The sequence below is a fragment of the Phaenicophaeus curvirostris genome, chromosome 12 (assembly GCF_032191515.1).
Source record: "Phaenicophaeus curvirostris isolate KB17595 chromosome 12, BPBGC_Pcur_1.0, whole genome shotgun sequence".
NCBI classification, from domain to species: Eukaryota; Metazoa; Chordata; class Aves; order Cuculiformes; family Cuculidae; genus Phaenicophaeus; species Phaenicophaeus curvirostris.
Genome location: NC_091403.1, coordinates 2,875,717 through 2,894,020, shown reverse-complemented (window position 1 = coordinate 2,894,020; position 18,304 = coordinate 2,875,717). Strand labels below are relative to the sequence as shown.

The following is an 18,304-nucleotide window of genomic DNA, read 5'->3' as shown; positions in this document are numbered from 1 at the left end:
AGAGGCAGCTTTGCAGGAGAGGAAGTAGAGGTCTGCCATTCGTTGTAATTAATCAAAGACCATTTTCTATAGATAGGTGTGTTGTCACAAATTTGCAAAAACTTATCTTGAATGGTGATATTATAGTGGAATGCATGTTTTTTGAGTTATTTCTCATGGCAAATTAGAAAATGAGTGAAATGGGAGTGGTTGGAGAATGTGATTTCCTCTGACCTTGAAAACTCTGCACTGGGATTATTTTTGCTCTAAGAAAACTGGCACTTGGTAACATGATTGGTAATATTAGTAATGTGATCACCTAAGATGGATGATATCATACAATTACAAGAGGAAAGAGGATGTCTTCATTACATATACATCAGGTTTTACGTTTAATTCCAGGGCAAAAAGAATGGAAATTAACAGCCATATTGTTTAACTGACATTCCTACCATTTCCAGTAGCTTTAATGTCCTTGTGGAGCCATTTTTCCCAACTTCTTCTGCCTTTTAGGACTCTATATTTACATCTTATGCCTTGTCTGGCATAATGTATTACACACACGTAGTCCTGCTATATAGTTATACACTGTTATCAAGTTTGGTTTTTTTCTTTAACCATCATGTTGATATTATCAAAAAAATCACCTCTACAAGGAGGCCAAAGCCACTGAAAAAGTTGGAGTGTCTATTCTAGTTGGAACAAAAGGAGAAGAAAGGAAAGAAAATACAAGATTAATCACAGTACTTGAGAAGATGAGAGAAAAATGAGAGGATAAGCCATTTGTAAACAGGAAGTAAAGGAAGCTGTGCCTCTTTTTTCGTTTTAATGAGAGAAGAGAAAGTAAAAATACTTGACCCTGACCATATCATAGCAGGGAAAGAGAACAAAGCCCCAGTAACCTTGTCACAAGCAGCCACAGAGTATTTGAGAAGGGAAATACAGTATCTCTTTAGCATCTTAATCACAAACCAATACAGTATTTACTTTTCATGACCATCCGATGCCTATGTAAGGTCTTATTCATGCGTGCACACATGCACACACTAACACAAATACAGAGCCAAAGAGAATACCTAAAGCCTCCACATAGCTTGTCTCTTTTTTTTTTTTTAAATCACATGCTTCTACAAAGGGAGTATCAGACTAGCAGAAACTAACAATTAACTGGACTTGCCACATTCCTGGCTTCTCCACACTCCAGACAGGAATGCTCCAAGCCTAAAGCAGAAATCTGTAGCAGCCTGATGCTGTGGCAATAATAACAGTTCATGCAACCCCTTCACTTTTAAGCAGGGCGCCTTTGATTACCTGAAGCTTTCCTAGAAGCTATTTATTTCTAGGGAGACAAGATGGCTGTTGGATTTTTTTTTTAAACAAATATGATAAAGTAAAGCAGCATAACTTCTTTAAGAAGTCCTTTATTAAAGGAGTGGATTTGTTTTCTAAAAATAAAGTTACTGCTATTAGAAAGGGATGATTCCAACAAACATCAACTACATTACCCCCAAGGAATTAACAGTCTTAACTTACTCACTTCCTCTCTAGGCTAATTGTAAACATTTTGGAAGACAGTATTGTAAGTCACATCTACACAATCTCAGACTTGATCTGATTTAATGTTAATATTTCTAAGTGTGATACCTATCTGTCCTTCAGCAGTCCTCCCTTCCAGTTTGATATCTGGGGAAAGTTAATCTGGGGAAAAGAACCGTGAAAAGGATTTGACAAAGTGAAGGAGAGGCAGTTATCCAGTCAAACACTGAAATGTGGTGTTATTTCTGACATAAACTCTGAGCACCTTGACTGAGAAACAGCATCTGCAAGAGGAAATTGAGGGTATGGTTGACAGAAACCTAAAGTAAAAGTATCGCCTTTCAGGTGTTCCTGATCACATACACACTGCTAGTGATAGGGAGCCATGATACGATTTAAGTATGTTCTGTAGAAGAATGTTAAATTTCTCTTCTTTGTTTGGGATTTAGAGGCTTGCTGTTAGCTACAGCCTTGCCAGAACACAGATGGTAAAATAGCAGTAGGTAAAACACACCAGTTCCTTTAAAAAAAAGGCTGGCTCTTCAACTGCTGGTTCTATTTCCAACAAGGGTTAACAACTTACACCAGTTAAGGAACTACTCCAAAATACCAGTTTGCCTTCTGCCTACTTTCATTTAAATAGAACTGCAGGTTCCAACCACTCAATTAACTGTCAATAACAGAAAAACATATAAATGCATTGTAAGTATCACAGAGAAAAGCAAATCATAGAATCATAGAATCATGGAATAACCAGGTTGAAGAGACCCACCGGATCATCGAGTCCAACCATTCCATTCCAAATATCTTAGGAAACCCTAAACCAAGCAACCCATCCTTACCTTGCTGCTGCTGCTAAGAGGTTCTTGGCATTAGGAGCTCCAGGATCAACAGAGAGAGACTTGGCAGCAAGTAACAGCTTGCTGGAAGCCATAGAGATGCTCTTGAGGTTTCCTATTACTTGAATCTGGTCCTCTTTTGTCTGCAAAGCCACAGTAGCATAACATTAAGCACAGAGCCTGCAATAAAAATGTGCTAAAACCACATTCAGAAACCCTGGTTGTTTATTCACGCAAAATCACTAGCAAACAGGGAACCTCAGTCTAGAGAGGGCCATGGAGCAAACCCGCTCCTCATCCAGGTGCCTCTGGCTTCACTTAGATCAGAAAAAAAGAAACCCATATAACAAATAGCCTGGTTTCTAACAATGGCAGTATTCACAAACGATTAACGGAGAAACTTTACTAGTTGTTGAAAAACGCTTTTGTTGTCAAGACTCTCACGCGTCTCTGCCTGGCACAACTGATTCACATTATTCAGCCACCATACGCTGTATTGTAGCATCCTCTGTAACCTACACGCTCCCTAGCATCTAACTGGAATTACTCACACAGAAAGATTCCTCCAGAAAGTCCTTTATACCAAGAACATACTTTTCTACAAATCTGCTTGGGTAAATGTTCTGACCTGGATGTTCCATTACTCATTTTAAGCCACTGCTTTAAAATGAAAACCTCGTATACACAGACTTCCAGGGCAGCACTGCATTATCACAGCAAATAGCTGTGTCTAGATTCTTCTGTCAACAATCAGCAGAAATGCAGAAATGCTGATTGTTGACAGTCTGCTTAGGTTTTTATGTAGAGAAGTTGCATATTACTCAGCTGATATGAATAGGTTTTACTCTGTATTTACATTCTGATTCCTCCCTAGCCCCCCCATTTTCCTGGGTCTCCAAAATAACGGGTATTGCTTCTGTCCAGGCTAAATATCTAGACAAAGATAGAAATCATTCTCTTTTGAAAGATCAGTCATAGCAACTAAGATGGTTATCATTCCCTACGTCAGCAGGATAAGCAAACCAGCAAGAGCCGCAATGTCATCACCAGCCGGAATCCTCTTTTCAAGTTGGTATTTGCAGTATCATTTCTACCTTTGCCTTCGCTGAATTGCCTCAAACAAAAGATTCTAAAAGTCAATGAGGCCCACGGCTGAAGAAATAGTCAGGTACCTAATTTGGGTAGGATCTGGGGCCTGGCTCACTTCAGGGAGCTGGAACCCAAATGATTAGGTTCTGATGAAGAAAAATCAGCAGTCATTGTCAGATCTCTCTGCTCAGCTCTATCTACAAAGAATCTGCTCTACAGAGACACTTCATAAATGACTTGAAGGCTTGGCACACTCAGGACTTGCTAGCTTGTTTTCTTTCAGCAATCATTACTTAGTTTTGCAAGTTCCTCCTACCAATCAGGGCAAAACAGCCTGGAGATTCTTTTTTCTGCAAGTCATCGTAGCTTTCCTGGTACCTGACCCTTTTTTATATGCTAACACTTGTAACTACATTATCTCCAAATGACCAATTAGTTTAATTCAGTACATGTAAACCCAGTAAGAGAAAATGAAGGAGATGTCTCCAACTTCAAATGTGTCCCTAGACTACTGGGAATAAGCTAGGTAATACGTAACAACACCCCTGACTGTTAACAAGTTCATCAAAATAGAACTCTGCCAGATTTTAAATCACTAAACAGAAGTCCAAGTACTTGCTGTCAGACCCATAGCATTTTAGCAATCCCTCTTCAAATGTTTGCTCCACTCTCTAGCAGGTCCACACCAGCAGGCACCATAGAGCAATATCAATCATAGATTTTAAATGCATCTTTTCCTCCCTCTACTTAAAACATTTGATAATTAGCAAAGGCGCTAAATTTTGAACAGTGCTTCATGGTAGTTCTACCAAAACAGAAGCAATCCTTTCCATAAGCTTTGAGAGGCTCAGATCATCTTTGTGTCTTCAGATATACAGCTCAAAGTAGTTAACAGCTCAAACCAGACTGAGGAGTATGAAGTCATATTTCTGACTGGGTACAGGAACAAATACCAGTATCCTGCGTGAAATGCAAATGCTGAGTTGACTTCACTCTGGCTAACCAGTTATGGATAACTGCTTCACAACAAACACCACCAGTCATATTTGGATAGGCTTACAGCAGCATGTTGTACTAAGCCACAAGATAACCAAGACACTACACTGCCAGGTACTGTGCCCAAGACTACATTTAATCCCAATTAGCAACATAAACACTCACTTGTGCTTGGCCAGCCATTTCAATACCAGCATCGAGAAATTCATCAAAATCATCACTGAATTTTCCAGAGGCTGCAGCCAATTCCCCACTTTGGCCCCGTGTAGCATGGACAACTTCTCCTGCTGACTGATTCAGGTCTGCTGCTGCCTGGTTCAGTTCACTCTGAGCTTCTTGAAATGACTTAGAACTTGGAGGCAGCTGTAAGAGACCAAGTGCTGTATTTTATAGTCTGTCACGTCACACCAATTCTTCACAACTCACAAGTTATACACAATTCAAGAACATCAAATGCAATACAGTTGTGAGCTCCGCATACAAGCTAGAACACAGTTTTGCAACTTGGACTGCTAGTGATTCAGTTCTGAATGCAGAAGAGTCCAACTACAGGACAGCTAGCAACCAGAAATCAACCAGTAGCCTTAGTCTCACTATTTCTTTCAAGGGTCAGACAAGTATGTAAGACTTTCAAGGGACAGACGTGACAATAGCCACTTTATGGTCAACTAAATTAGAGGTGATGAACTCAGCAGGCAAAAATTGGAGAATTTTGGTCTCCAAGTCATCATTCCGTACCACAAACAAGATTTCCAGAACAATACACAGCATTGAGAGCTCTTCACAACGACCCTAAACTCCTGACCTGGAGAGGCATTGCACAAATAACAAAACACAATTCCTCCTCCATTCTCCAGGTAGGCGGATCATTGGCAGGTGCAGAAAAAAACTTGTTCCAATCATATAACCTTCTGGCAAATTACCAGTGCACAAAGGGTTTTTTTTTTTTGGCATGGATGCAGTTAAACAGAAATATAACAATTCTTCTCTCACAAAAGAACCACAGATGCACCAAACACTTTTTGACTGACCTTACCCTTAAACTGAATTCATCACTTCTAGGTGGGAGATGGATTATAATTTTCCAATTTTCGTACTCTTCAAAATTAAGTCACAGTTGGCATTTTCAAAAGATCAAACTAATGGCAATCTACTACAACTTTAATGCTGCCTTTGTAAGCCAAAGACACATTTTACCTTTCCCATAAACTAGAAGAACAGCATTTCAGCCAAAGTAGCAGCTGCATAAACTTGAACAAAATTTATATGAAGTGGACTTAGGGCACATTTACTACATAATAATTTGACATGTGGGGAAGCCAGACGTGCTTTTTGGTTCTCTGAAATGTATCTCTATGTTAAAAAAACATCTCACCGAATCAACAAGGAGCTTCTTGCTAGATTCCCCGATGCTCTTCAAGGCCACGTCCACATCCTTTTGTCCAGGCAGACAATTCACGCAGTTATTCAAGGAATGAGACACTGCTTTTGCCACCTACAACACATCAATGAACAATCCACACCGAGAAAGGCTTAAGTGGTCATTTATTCAACAGAAGGCACATTCTATAGCCAGCAACTCCTACTTTCTGACTCTAACAAGACCATTTTTGGGGTTTGTAGTCTAGCAGCAGTCATGACTTACACTCACCCATTTCATAGGCCAGTGCTGCTCCACAACAGCTCCTGGCACCTGCGATAAAGGCTGCAGCACTGCAGATAAGGGAATGTCCCTGAAGTTAACAACGTACTAATCATAGAAATCCTTTGAAGCTACCTTTTTTCCAGACACAGTCCCAATTAAAACAGATGTCTCCTCACAAGAAATTATTTAAAACACAGGCCAATTACAGAACTTTTCTAAACAGTAAAAAAAGAACCTCCTACTCCTTAAATCTTCAAAAGCATGTGTAGAATATATGCACTCACTTTTTGAACATAGTATAAGTAAGATCCTTCATTTGATAATGATCAGTTGAACAGTTGATTAATTTTTTTCAGTCAAGCAGACTACTCAAATATGTTGTGGGTTAAAGGACTTGACCACATCTTTGTAGAAGTTTATTTTTCTAAAGGATGACTGAATACCACACCTGACACCATCTGCATTGTTTAACATAAGCATGATGTTATTCTCTGAGAGTAGCTGGAAGCACTCGAAAGCTGTCTTTCCCTTGCAGCCTTATTTTCTGTTGTTCTCTCTCATTATTTAATGCTGCATTCGAAGTAATTTCATTGGGTATTTGATAATTCATGTAGCTGCTCAAGCTGCAACTTACCTGGGCTAATCTCTGCTGACTGTCTGCATCCCCTGGGGCAGCCAGGGCCTGCTTCGCCTCCTGAATAAGCATAGCAGAGCCTTCCATGACATCCCTTGCAGAATCCAACATCGCATGTGCTGCCACAGGGTCGGTAGTAGACGCTGCAACCCCTCGTGCTGCCTGAGCCAGTGTCTTCAAAGCCTGAGCGGTTTCTCTGGCAGCAACTCCTATATTCAGATTTCATCAAGGATTCCATTAGTACCCTTAAAAATCTTTGTATTTTACAACAGAGGAATTTGCAGGTAACTACCCATTGCAAAATAACATTGTAAATGCAGTTCAAAAGAAGATCTTCAAATGTCAACACACTGGAAATGCAAAGCATAATTTGCCTAGAGAGTTGCCTGTAGCAAAGCTGTAAAGTAAATATTATACCCCAAAGACCACACTTTGGGCACAGCTCTAGATCAGTGTCTAAATCTTAGTGAAACACTAAAAAAGAAGAAAATCTAAGACCTGGAAATGAGGAAAAACTCATACTCCAAGCTATGGGGGAAAAAGATTGTCGGCAAGAAGACTGTACGTGACTTCAGAGTCACAGCACCTCTGTTGCTTCTGAAAATGCAACTTGGGATTTTTTACAGAATAAACTTAGCAATAGTTTCAGTTCTAGCAAATGAAAAAAAAAAAAGTTAAAAGAGATCATTAGGGATGATATAACTCTATACAAGCTAACATCACTGCGCATACAAGCACATAAAACTAAGTGAATGAAATCACAGAGAAGATGTAAGGAATTTAGTTTCCGTGGTCTGTCTGGCCAACATTATAGTACATTCATCAGCTTTGCTGCTAAGGCAGACAACTGCACAAATAAGGGTCCCATTCTTCTATTTTTGCAATTTAATTCAGCCAATGTAAAATATTCTTCTAAAAGACCTTAATTTGCTCATAGTCTAATAGACATGTTTCTCAAGAACATGTGCAATTCATGTAGGTGGCCATATTAGAATTTTCACACTTTCTCTTCTGACCAACTGAACATTTTTAAATGCAGAAACTTTAGAAGATAATGAAAAACAAGTGTTATGTCAAAGTAAAGCCAAGCTAGGCAGAGGAACAGTACTGCCTACACTGCAGCTACAACCTTTCTCTTTGACAAATGGCAGACAGCTTTCTACATTCTCAATTTAAAGAATAATTCACAAAAAAGGCCCACATGTTTTATTTCCTTTATTTAGAACACCAGTAAGCATCTTTTAAGTTTGACTTAAGTTATCAGAGCACCACAAAAGAAAAAGGTCTGATTAGTTTCTTTTTCAATTTGGTGCTGCTTTCATCCTCTATAATGACTCTCAGTACAAAGTGAAAAGAAACATACTGTGACACTTGCAGAAAAGAGGGAATTATTAAATAGTAAATATAAGCTGTAAAGATTTTTTTTTCCACAGAGAACCAGCAGAATGTCATAATGCCTGCAAACTCTCACTGCTTGCTTGAGCACAAAACCAGGTTTTGCATAACAAGACAGTACGAGATAAAATATAATTATATGAGATGTTAAGAGAGCTACTAGATCCAATTATTTGATATCAGCTGCGAGTATCTGTATTCCTTCAACAGATACCAAGTGCTACTTTCTGCATAACTATGTGACTGAAATGTGAGCCATCTTAATGCAATTACATCTGCTTCAAACGAAAGCAACTGTAAGTTAAGTAGCCCTGATGCAATTATATCCAATGCAGCAGTAATTGCATCATGCTTTTTATCGATGATATTTTAATAAACCCTACAGTAGCTTTTGCATCAACAGCTTGCACTTCTTACAGAAATAAGGAGATAGAACATTTTGCCATCTAAGAGGAAAGTTGTTTCTCCCCTGCAAGAAGCGTTTCCCTTATTAAGGTGGTTTTGGTTCCTAAAAGTACAGGTACAAAAACAAATTGCAGAATCTGTGTGCCAAGACTCCCTGTTGGCTTTAACTCAAACTATGCAAATGCGATTAAAAAATCAGCAAGACTAGCTGCTGTATACACGTAAACTGTTAATATCTAGTCAGAGATGCAGTTACGAACATCACCAAGCTATCTCAAAAATGTTTGCATCCTGTGCTTAAAAAAATATTCAAATACACTTTTAACCTTCTGAAAGGACACAGAAACATTTCCAGTGGCATTGACCTTTAAACTGCATTGCATTTTAGTTCTGTCCTTCACGGACTTTCAGTGGCACATATTTACAAAAACAACAGATGTCTCAATCCATTCTGACTATCTGCAGACACACAGCAGACTACAAAATTGTTCTTTTATCAAGCACATGATTCACACTAGCAATTCCTATAACTTGCTATGATTCACTGTTAGCATAAAAATAACCCCAAAGAAATGGATTAATTCCTTGATTTAAGTAGTCTGTGATAAAAAACTCTTCTAAGAAGTATTTTAAGGAGAGCAGAGATTTTGCAGAGAAATTACGAATAAAACACTACCTGTGTAGTGCTCGTTGCCTTGAGCAGCACAAGTTAACAACTGGGCCATTGATGAACCAACCGCTTTGGATGTACTTCCTAGGTCTTGAGCACATTTCTCGAGCTGTGAAAAATTGCAGAGAACAAAAGTCTTTGTTTAAACTCAACTAAAACATATTTTTTTAAACGGTATTAAAAAAATGCTCATTCCACAAAAAACAAGTTTTTACCTCAGCTACCTAATGCACATAGTTTCTCTGAAATCTGATTAGCCTATTTTCCTTGCCCAGGGTAAATTAAATGAACATATTAGACAATATGAACAACAAAAATTTTTATAATTAGCATTGGAAATCAGTATGTTCATCTAAGGAGAAGTGTTTTTTTGCCAAATTAAGTATTTCACTTCCTATGTCTACCAGGGCTGGTAGTGTTAGAGCTACTAAGTTCTGACCTTTGTCACTATTGAGAAGAAATTCTTTTTGATGAGAAAAGACTGAAACCCTGCTGCTATTAAGTTCTAATTTGTACAATAGAGAAGGAGGCCCTACAGCCCTATGACTAATTCTGCTAGAGAACACGCTGCTGGTGTACTAGAAACATATACTCTTTTTAAGAGAAGTAGTACAAAAATCCCATCAGTGTCGTCATTAGCAAAAGCCTCGTGACCTGTTTTGCCTCTAATACGTAAGATTTTTAACAGCTAACTTTGTTCGTTTGTTTTTAAATGAAGAACATCCTTCCTCAATTACAGTTTCTCCTGGGAGAGGTTTCAACTGTCCATCCACAGCTGCCATCTTCGCATCCTGCAGTTCATTTTTGAGTGTCTGGACTGTATTCAAAGCAGAGTCGATTTCCATCGGGCCACATGCTTCATGAGCCTATACAGAAATCAGATCAATATCACTGTTAGTAGCTATAAGCCACTATCATAAACAGTAAATGCATCAGATATAATCTCCCCCTCCCAGATTATTGTTCTCATGACTTTAGAGGCCATTATGGGCACTTTAAGTGTTACACATCATAGATTCCAAACTCCTACACAATATTCTTGGCTTGTGAGTAGAATACCACACTGCTAAGAGCCACCAGGGCAATGAGATTCACATACCTTCACACTAGGTAGTCCAGGTGCTGAGAAAATAACTGCTGCAGTCCAGACTTCACCTTTGACAAACTGCTTAACTATGCATTGTGACTAAAGTCACGTTGAACCCCGTGAAGGGGCAGCCCTCAATCACTTGTACTTTAAATGGAAATTTTAATGTTAGCTCAGGTGTAGCCACCTACACGGTACAATCCTGGTTTGGGGCCCCAGTGCACACATAAAAAAAAAACAAAAACAAAAACAAAACAGAGAGAAGATTTTCCACTGATGCTTTTTTAAAAAAACTCCTACCAGTCTCCTTCAGAAACACAGTGGGCCAAGCAGGAGGGAGCCTGTGACCACCACCCAAGCCATCTTGCTTTAGCTGATTAAAACTAAGATTTACCTACCTTCTGGGAGGCCGTTCGTAGCTCAGCTAAGCTGGTAGCAAGATTCTTTGCACACTGACTTAGCTGCATTGCTGCTGCTTGATCAGTCACAGTGGGGACTGCAGCTTTGGCAGATGCCACCATTTTACTTCCAGGCTGTTCAAAGAAGAACAGTGAACACAATTGGTTTTACCAGCTCATTTTCTTTAAAGAAGGGTTAGGGTTCAATAAAACAAATTCCACATCCATGCAACATGAGCAGGTCCAGGTGGCACAGATGTTAAGTTTGTCTCAATGTTTCTCAATATTGAAGTCTGTCAAAATTCTATAAATTGAAAATTTTAAGTCAAACAATGACTTCACAGGGTTTGCTGCTAATACAATTACAATACTTCATCGATTCTCACCATCGCCATGGTACACACACATAGCCAGAGGGGAGATGGATCATTTCAGTGACTCCAGACGGAATCATATAGCAAAATACTCAGAGCGAGAGCATTGTTTGTGATACTTCTGCCTACATGGAACCATAAAAAGCCCGTTGACAGCAACCAATGAAAGGCGTTACTTCCATTCCACAGGACGGCAGGACTAACTGGTGTCAAATAATGATCGTGTCATTACACGGAGAATTGGTTTCTTTCCTTTATTTCTCACAATGGCAACAATAAACCCAGAAGTTGTTATCAATGCCCAGTATTTTATGCAATTTTTCAAAGCCAATTTGGAAGAAACAATTTGGAGTCGAATTTTGTGTTTTGTTCTAAGAGTCAATAAAGATCTTCTTCAAATGGTTCTTAACACATTACTGCTTATTTATTAAAAATAAAAACATTGAGCATTACAAAATGCCTTTTGGTCTGATAGAATCTACTACAGTGATTGATTCACTTCACCTGAAGGAAGTTCTGGCTGGAATTTATCAGAGCAAGCTGGGCACTGAGGTCTTCCGCCTGAGCTTGACTTCCTCTTACACCCTGCACCAACTGAGGAATGTGGTCTGCAACATTCTATAATAAACAAAGGGAGAAGCTTTTAGTAGATAAATACAAACTCTAAACCCTGACAGTAAGGCACGTTCTCTCCCCATCCTCCTTAGAGATAACCTTCAGTATTCACAGGTACAATACTCTTGTACCTTCACAGAATTCATCTAGAATTCCATGAAGCAGAATTAATACACAAAAGGATTTTTCAAAGTCATTCTACTTTTACTTAAGAAATCTTTATTCAAGCTCCTAATTAGTTTACACATTCTAAAAACAGTCTAAGATGCTTCTGCAAAATTATGCATTCAAAGTATTTTGGATTATGTCCTTTGCACGTTCAAATGCCAGTAGTAGAGGTGACAGATTTTTCAAATGAATGTTTTGCTTTCAGAAGCACCTGAAGCACCTTAGCCAACTTTTCCTTGACTTCTAATAGCAGAAACTTGGTAGGATAAATGGAGCATTCCAAAGTGTGTAATGCTAAAACTTTATTTGTGGACTGCCCAGATTCATGCTCCTTTCCCATCCACTTCATAATAACATGTACTTCAGCAGTGCAATACTGATTTTTTTTTTTCCTCCAAAAAACTTCTTGCCAGTGTACAAATTTCTCAGCAACCAGACCCCTCCAGACAGTGTGTCTAGCATAGCTCTGTGCCTACAGCACTGCTGACTGGCTTGCGGCAAACTCTTACTTTAAGCATCGGCTTCGGGTGAATTGATTGATACTCAACAGATACATGCAGGGGTACGTAAGCCTGTCAAGCCTTTCTCATAAGGGCTATTGGTAACAGCCACGTACTATATTGCATGTAGAGCTCCTTGTCTTTTCAAAGCTCTTCATACAGCAACGCATAGAAACTATGGACGACACAATAAATGAAAGCTCTCCAGAACCTGTACAGATGAAAATGTGTGGTATTGGTTTTGCTTCAGTTGTGGGTTTCATTTTTGATTTTTTCTGGTTTTATTTTGGTTTGTGGTTTTTGTACTGATTTATATTGTTGCTGTTGGTTGGTTTTTTGATCTCCTTTGAGGTTGTCACCGTATTACTATAAAAGGTGATCAGTTCCCCACAAAGCAGAGTTCAAGAGTTATTTTTCAGTGGGTAGAGATACATTTACCTTACAGCTCTGCACAAGTTGCTGGTGGGCGGCTGTGTTCTTATTTGAAACAGCTGCATTCTGAGAAGCTGCAATAGTCTGAGTAGCAGCAGCTGCAGCTTGTTTAGCTGCAATCTTTGGAGAAAAAAAAACAAACAAAAAACCAGACTTAAATCAGTAGTAACAGGCTGTGCAATTAAGAGGATGAAATACACATGACAGGTAACTTGGACAGAAACAGCTTTGACAGATTAATAAATTACATCCCTTGATTAATTTGATTTGCCTTAGGGAAACTCAGGATTGCTCTTTTCTCAAGATGAAAATAAACTGAACACTGTTATCCTTCTCTGACTTGCCAATAAAGGTGGAATTAGAAGGATTCTAAGCACTTACTCCTTCATGGCTTCGACAGCAATATGGCCAAAAGAAGTCAATTAGAGAGAGTAGAAGGGGTCTAATCAATTAGCTCCTTACAAAGAAGGGAAGAGAAAAAGGGCAAAGTACACTGCTATATTAACATCTCTAACCAAGGACTCAAGAGAGCCAACTTCTAGTCAAAGTGCTCTGTGGCAAAAGCAAAGATACTAAAACGATGCAGAGGTACAAAACACTGGTATTACTGAGACTAAATGCTCTGAGAAGACCTTCTTTGAATATCTAGGAGTCTCCTCATCAACATTTCCCTATTACAAAAACTATAAATTCAACAAGGTGTTTCACCATGGCGTACAATATTTTTCTTTAACTGCCCCACTACATACAACCATGAAGTTCATCCTCCTTATTAAACATCTCACTCCTTGATAAGGCAGTATATATTATAACAGCAAAATAGAAAAACTCCTTTCTATACAGCTTTCTTGCATGCAATTAGAAAACAGAGAAATCAGCCTTTATTTCCTAAAATACTGATATCTGGTTCTAGCCAGATACAGTAATTTAAATGCACTTCTGGAACGTAGTTTCCTATTTAGATCTCCTTGTGTGTCTAATCTCACTGCAGAATCACACTTTTGTAAAACTACAAATTTCTCCTTGCTAAAAAAAGCAGAGTAAACTGGAAATCCAACAACATCTAGTTTCCAACCTCTAATCTGTTGACAATTTTCTTCTTGATAGCATTCTGTGCAGCAGCATTTGTAGCAACTCGCAGTCCCTCTGCTGCTTCTCTCAGACGCTGCTGTTGATCTTCATTTTCAGGATTGGCTGCAGCTCCCTGCAAAAAATTTCACAGCAAAAACCATGAGCCTCAATAAAAGTTCCTGGAGAAAATGTAGATCAATATCAAAGCTGTAGACCCAGTGTCTGTTACATCAGCCTTTATTTTCCTTATATTATCTCAACCAAAGTCAGAAGAACATTAGAACGTTACAAGACTAAGAATCAAAAAATTTATTGCTAATGCAAGGTTGTTACTGTATTTGTTTGGTATTTTGAGGAAGGCAGTTGAACATTTGCTTCATATATTACTGTAGGTGCTTGGGGAGAAAGTCTGTGTAAACTGCTTCCGCTATGATTTGAAATAACGTTCTTTGATTAATTTAGGTTTTGAGAAGTTATTAAAATTCCCAATTCAACATGCTTTTCAGTAGCTGCAGTGCAGACCTTGAGATTTAATGCAGTAGGTTTTCTCCATTTGATGTCTGAAAAAGTACTGGGAAGTCAAGGACATGCCGTTAGCCAGGCACACAGGCCTTCTACAGCCCTAGCAGAATGGCTGGCCCTGGTCTGTAAAAATCATTTAGTACAGGATATGGGAAACAATTCAAAGAACATATTCCTCCCTAGTGGATTTTAATAGGTTTCTAGCACAGACAGGAAAGAAAAGGTTTGTTATTTGCTTCTCTTGTGAGAACAGAGAGGGTGAGGGGAACAACACAGGAAAGACTCCCCAGGTAGAAGAAACTGCTCCTAAGGAAAACAGAGACAGAGATGCTTTGCTAATGCCTTTTGTAAGAGATATTTTTAAGAGATTGCTATGGGTTTGTTGCTGCATTTGTATGGGTAGACTGGTACAAGTCTCTGCATTGCACTGGTTACAGCTGGTGGTAATTGCCTAGATGGCTTGAGTCATGATCAGCCCGCACACAGGTGAGCAAAGCAGTCCAAGAAAGGCTTTTAAAACCAAAAAAATGACAGGTAACTAATAAACTGGAGTGTTTTTCTGAATGTACCTGGGGTAAGTCATTAAACGTAAAACATTTACAGGATACGAAAACTCATCTCTACCATCAGCCAGATCCTATCTGTAATGTCCCACATACCACCTCTTCTTTGTGTGGAATCACACAACTGTAAGCCAACAACTCATTTTCCTGGTACCTTTGCAGCTTCAACCATGCGGGCTGTAGAATCTGCCAGGAGCTTTGCAGCAGCCAGAAGCTTCTTGGAGTTGTCCATATCAATTTCTGCTTCGGCATCCGACCTCATGGCATTGACAAGATCAGAAGTGGCCTGAGCCAGTACCCTGGCCTGCCGTACCATTTCACCTGTGGTAGACAGTTGTATTTTTACTTCCCTTCTCCCTGCGTTTCAGATCTGGTTTCATAAGTCATCTCAACAAGAAGAAAACAATGTTTTCTTAACAGGCTCCTCAAGGCACACATAGGCGCAAAAAAAACCCAAACCCAAACCTCTAGGTTTTCTAGCTGTTATCAACTATTTCTTACTATGCAATTTTGCAATTAAGTTTTTTACCAATAAGGGGTAACTCGGCTCCCAGCCCAAATATTCCACTTGAGAAAATCCTTTTAAATGCCCTTTCTTACAGTATTAAGCCAGTAAATCAAACAGGAAGAATATCTTTCTTGGGCAATAAAACAGCAGTCACAAGCCAGATTTCAAAATCTACAACGGAATCTACACATAATAAAACCAATCACCAGGAAGCATTCACCCAGATACCTGTCTTCATATCTGGAGATCAGAAATTGCTTCACAATTCTGTGGAGTGCAGCAGTGGTAGAAAACAGACAATATACTACAGCGACCCTCTAACATAATATTGTTTTCCAAAATATACATTCTACCTAGCACATAGCTATGTACATTTTGATGATTTATTACTATAGGTTGAATGCTTATCCATCATGACTGCGCAAAACACTTCAGAGAAGGTTGTTTCCTTGCATTATTTGAAATGTGCACATGTCAATCATGGAAAGCCACTGCCCATTAGAAAAACTTACCAGCATCTCCCATTGAACTGAAAATACTCTCTGTGACACACATGATGGTATCAGTAGCCTGGTCATAGCGTCCAATGGGCTCTCCCCTGCTCGCAAACTGGCGGACGTGCTGCAAGAGGTCATTCAGGGCTTGACTGACAATGCTGGCAGCGGCACTGACCTGCTTCAGTAACTCAGTGTCATCTGTGGCAGCCTGGCAGGCCCTCACACAGTTCTCCACTGAACGGTCTACCAGTTTCCCTGCCTCAATCAGCTGTTCCTGACACACTGGAGAGCTGATGGTGGGACTGACAACCTGCATTGGGAAAGGAAACAAAGCATTCAGAAAAGGCTTATTCACAAATTTCCTAACTTCTACTACAGTAGTTTTTAATCTTTAACTTAACTATTTTCCCTATACAGAAAACCCTGAAAGTGAGTATTTAAATAGGTAGTTTCAGACACCTAGATTAGGAATCTGGCTCTGCCTATCGTTACACTTTAATACCAATTAATATTCTGGGAATGGAGGCCCCCACCTTGTTTCATGTTTCTTCGGCAGCAACTGAACTGGGTACCACTGAGACAGTGGTTCTGGAGGGTAGGCATGGGCCTTTTGGCTAAGATCAAGCGTAGTATAGTAACTTGAATGTATTTTCAGCAAGAATACCAACTTCTAATTATTTAGCTTTAGATGAGGTCAAATCATCCTAATTTTATTGTTGGTAAAATTACATAGTCCCCTGGGCAAACTGTGCTTCTTCAAGTAATATTTCCTACTTTTCTATTTCATCAATATTAGTAATTCACCAGATGGGCTCTGTCATCTGTGGAACATTCTTTGGAGACTACAGCAACTCCTCACATCCTCTGGGCTCCTGATCACCACTGTCAAGGGTGACAATACACTAATGAACAACTTCGATGCCACATAATCCTACAGCTATGATACTAACACAGTATTACTGCCCGAGACCCCTGGAAATAGAAGCATCCACTTAAAACGATGTCTTGTCACCTCCCAAATGCTGCTGGTCTCACCTTCGCACAAGCCACAAGCTGGGAAGTAGAGAGCGCACATTGCGTAGCAGCAGCAATGACCCTGTTCTGCAGGACTGTATCCTCAGCGACCTGTGCTACGTTTTTGGCCTTCAGCACTAACATGGCAGCAGCATTCGCAACAGCTTTGGCCAGACTCATCAGAACGTCCTGGTAAAAAAAAAGGGGGAAAATTCAGTCTTATGAACAAAGCATAGACTTTATTTATATTACGACCATCCCTCTCCTTATCCACCTTCTCCAGCACTCCACAGCACTTATCAGAACGTTTAGGTTCTTTCCCTCACCCAAGAAAGAGAGGGCTGCAATACGTACTCAGCTAGGAACACAAACGAGAAATCTGATGAAACTTGCAGACTGGTTCACTAGCGGATCAAGTGTTTGAAGTGGCCTGTAAGTTACATTAGCAGACATCTAGAATACAGTGCACTCCAGAGGCCTATCTGTTCCTGTAAATTATTTCACTTTGGTTCTGGTGTGAACCTGTTTTGGGCATTGAGTGAAAAAACCCAGATGTGTTTTTATCAGCATTTCAGAACAATGGTTTCAAACTGCTAATAGCTAACACTTATGACGACATACGGATAAAACTAATTATTTTAAAGAAACCTTAAAGAACACAAAAAGCAAATGTCTTACCAGTATGCAAATAGCATGAGTCATGCACTTTAAACACTGAAGGGAGTACAATGCAAACAGCTCTCCATGAAGTAAGAAAGCGTCTTTATGATGCACAGAATGCATTAGGGGTTCCTATGAAGTCAGCACTCTGTGACTGTGTAATTAAAACCAATTTCATAATAGATTATCCTCAATTAGATTGAGAAACTTCAAATCTAGCATTTCCTAACTGCAAGCCTGGTTTTAGGCAGTGACTTCATTAGAAAGCTGCACGGTTCTGACAGTGACAAGCAACCCCTCATTACCTGGAACCTTTCATCTGTTTCGTTCTCTCCAATTTGTCTCAGCAGCTCCCCACTTGCTTGTCCAATGCTTCCAGCTGCAGTCAGAACCGTCTGTCGAGGCTGGAAAAATAGAATGGTGAAATACATTAATTCCACAAAAATGAGCTGTACTGGAATTTTAGATTCCCTCAAGAAGCTTCTGCATTAGCATGAAAAAAAAAATAATCACATAATAGGAACACTGTTAGAAATCTGTTTTTAATACAGAATACAGTACTCAAAAATTATTTATTACATAAATCAATTAACTCCTACGTATAACACAGAACATTCTAATAAGATGGTGCAAGACTTTAAGGCCAGATGAAGGAATAAGAAGTAGTCAAAAGAACTGTTTACAGTGAGGACATTATGTGGCACTGA

At 39.3% G+C, this 18,304-nt stretch overlaps 1 protein-coding gene across 2 annotated transcripts in view; it reads right to left on the bottom strand.

Moving 5' to 3' along the window:
* Positions 1–18,304, bottom strand: part of TLN2 (talin 2) — a 94,198-nt gene that overhangs the window by 45,331 nt on the left and 30,563 nt on the right. For both annotated transcript variants that reach the window (XR_011338314.1, XM_069867073.1), the window contains exons 17-30: positions 17,903–18,001; positions 16,959–17,126; positions 15,939–16,233; positions 15,073–15,239; positions 13,838–13,966; positions 12,769–12,882; positions 11,552–11,665; positions 10,674–10,808; positions 9,926–10,054; positions 9,195–9,297; positions 6,719–6,927; positions 5,815–5,934; positions 4,605–4,802; positions 2,358–2,497 (exon numbers count right to left, since the gene is read on the bottom strand). Coding sequence is in view for 1 of the 2 variants with exons in the window: in XM_069867073.1 (XP_069723174.1) it covers positions 2,358–2,497; positions 4,605–4,802; positions 5,815–5,934; positions 6,719–6,927; positions 9,195–9,297; positions 9,926–10,054; positions 10,674–10,808; positions 11,552–11,665; positions 12,769–12,882; positions 13,838–13,966; positions 15,073–15,239; positions 15,939–16,233; positions 16,959–17,126; positions 17,903–18,001 (2,120 nt within the window). In the remaining variant the exon portion in view is untranslated. The remainder of the gene's footprint in view (positions 1–2,357; positions 2,498–4,604; positions 4,803–5,814; positions 5,935–6,718; positions 6,928–9,194; positions 9,298–9,925; positions 10,055–10,673; positions 10,809–11,551; positions 11,666–12,768; positions 12,883–13,837; positions 13,967–15,072; positions 15,240–15,938; positions 16,234–16,958; positions 17,127–17,902; positions 18,002–18,304) is intronic.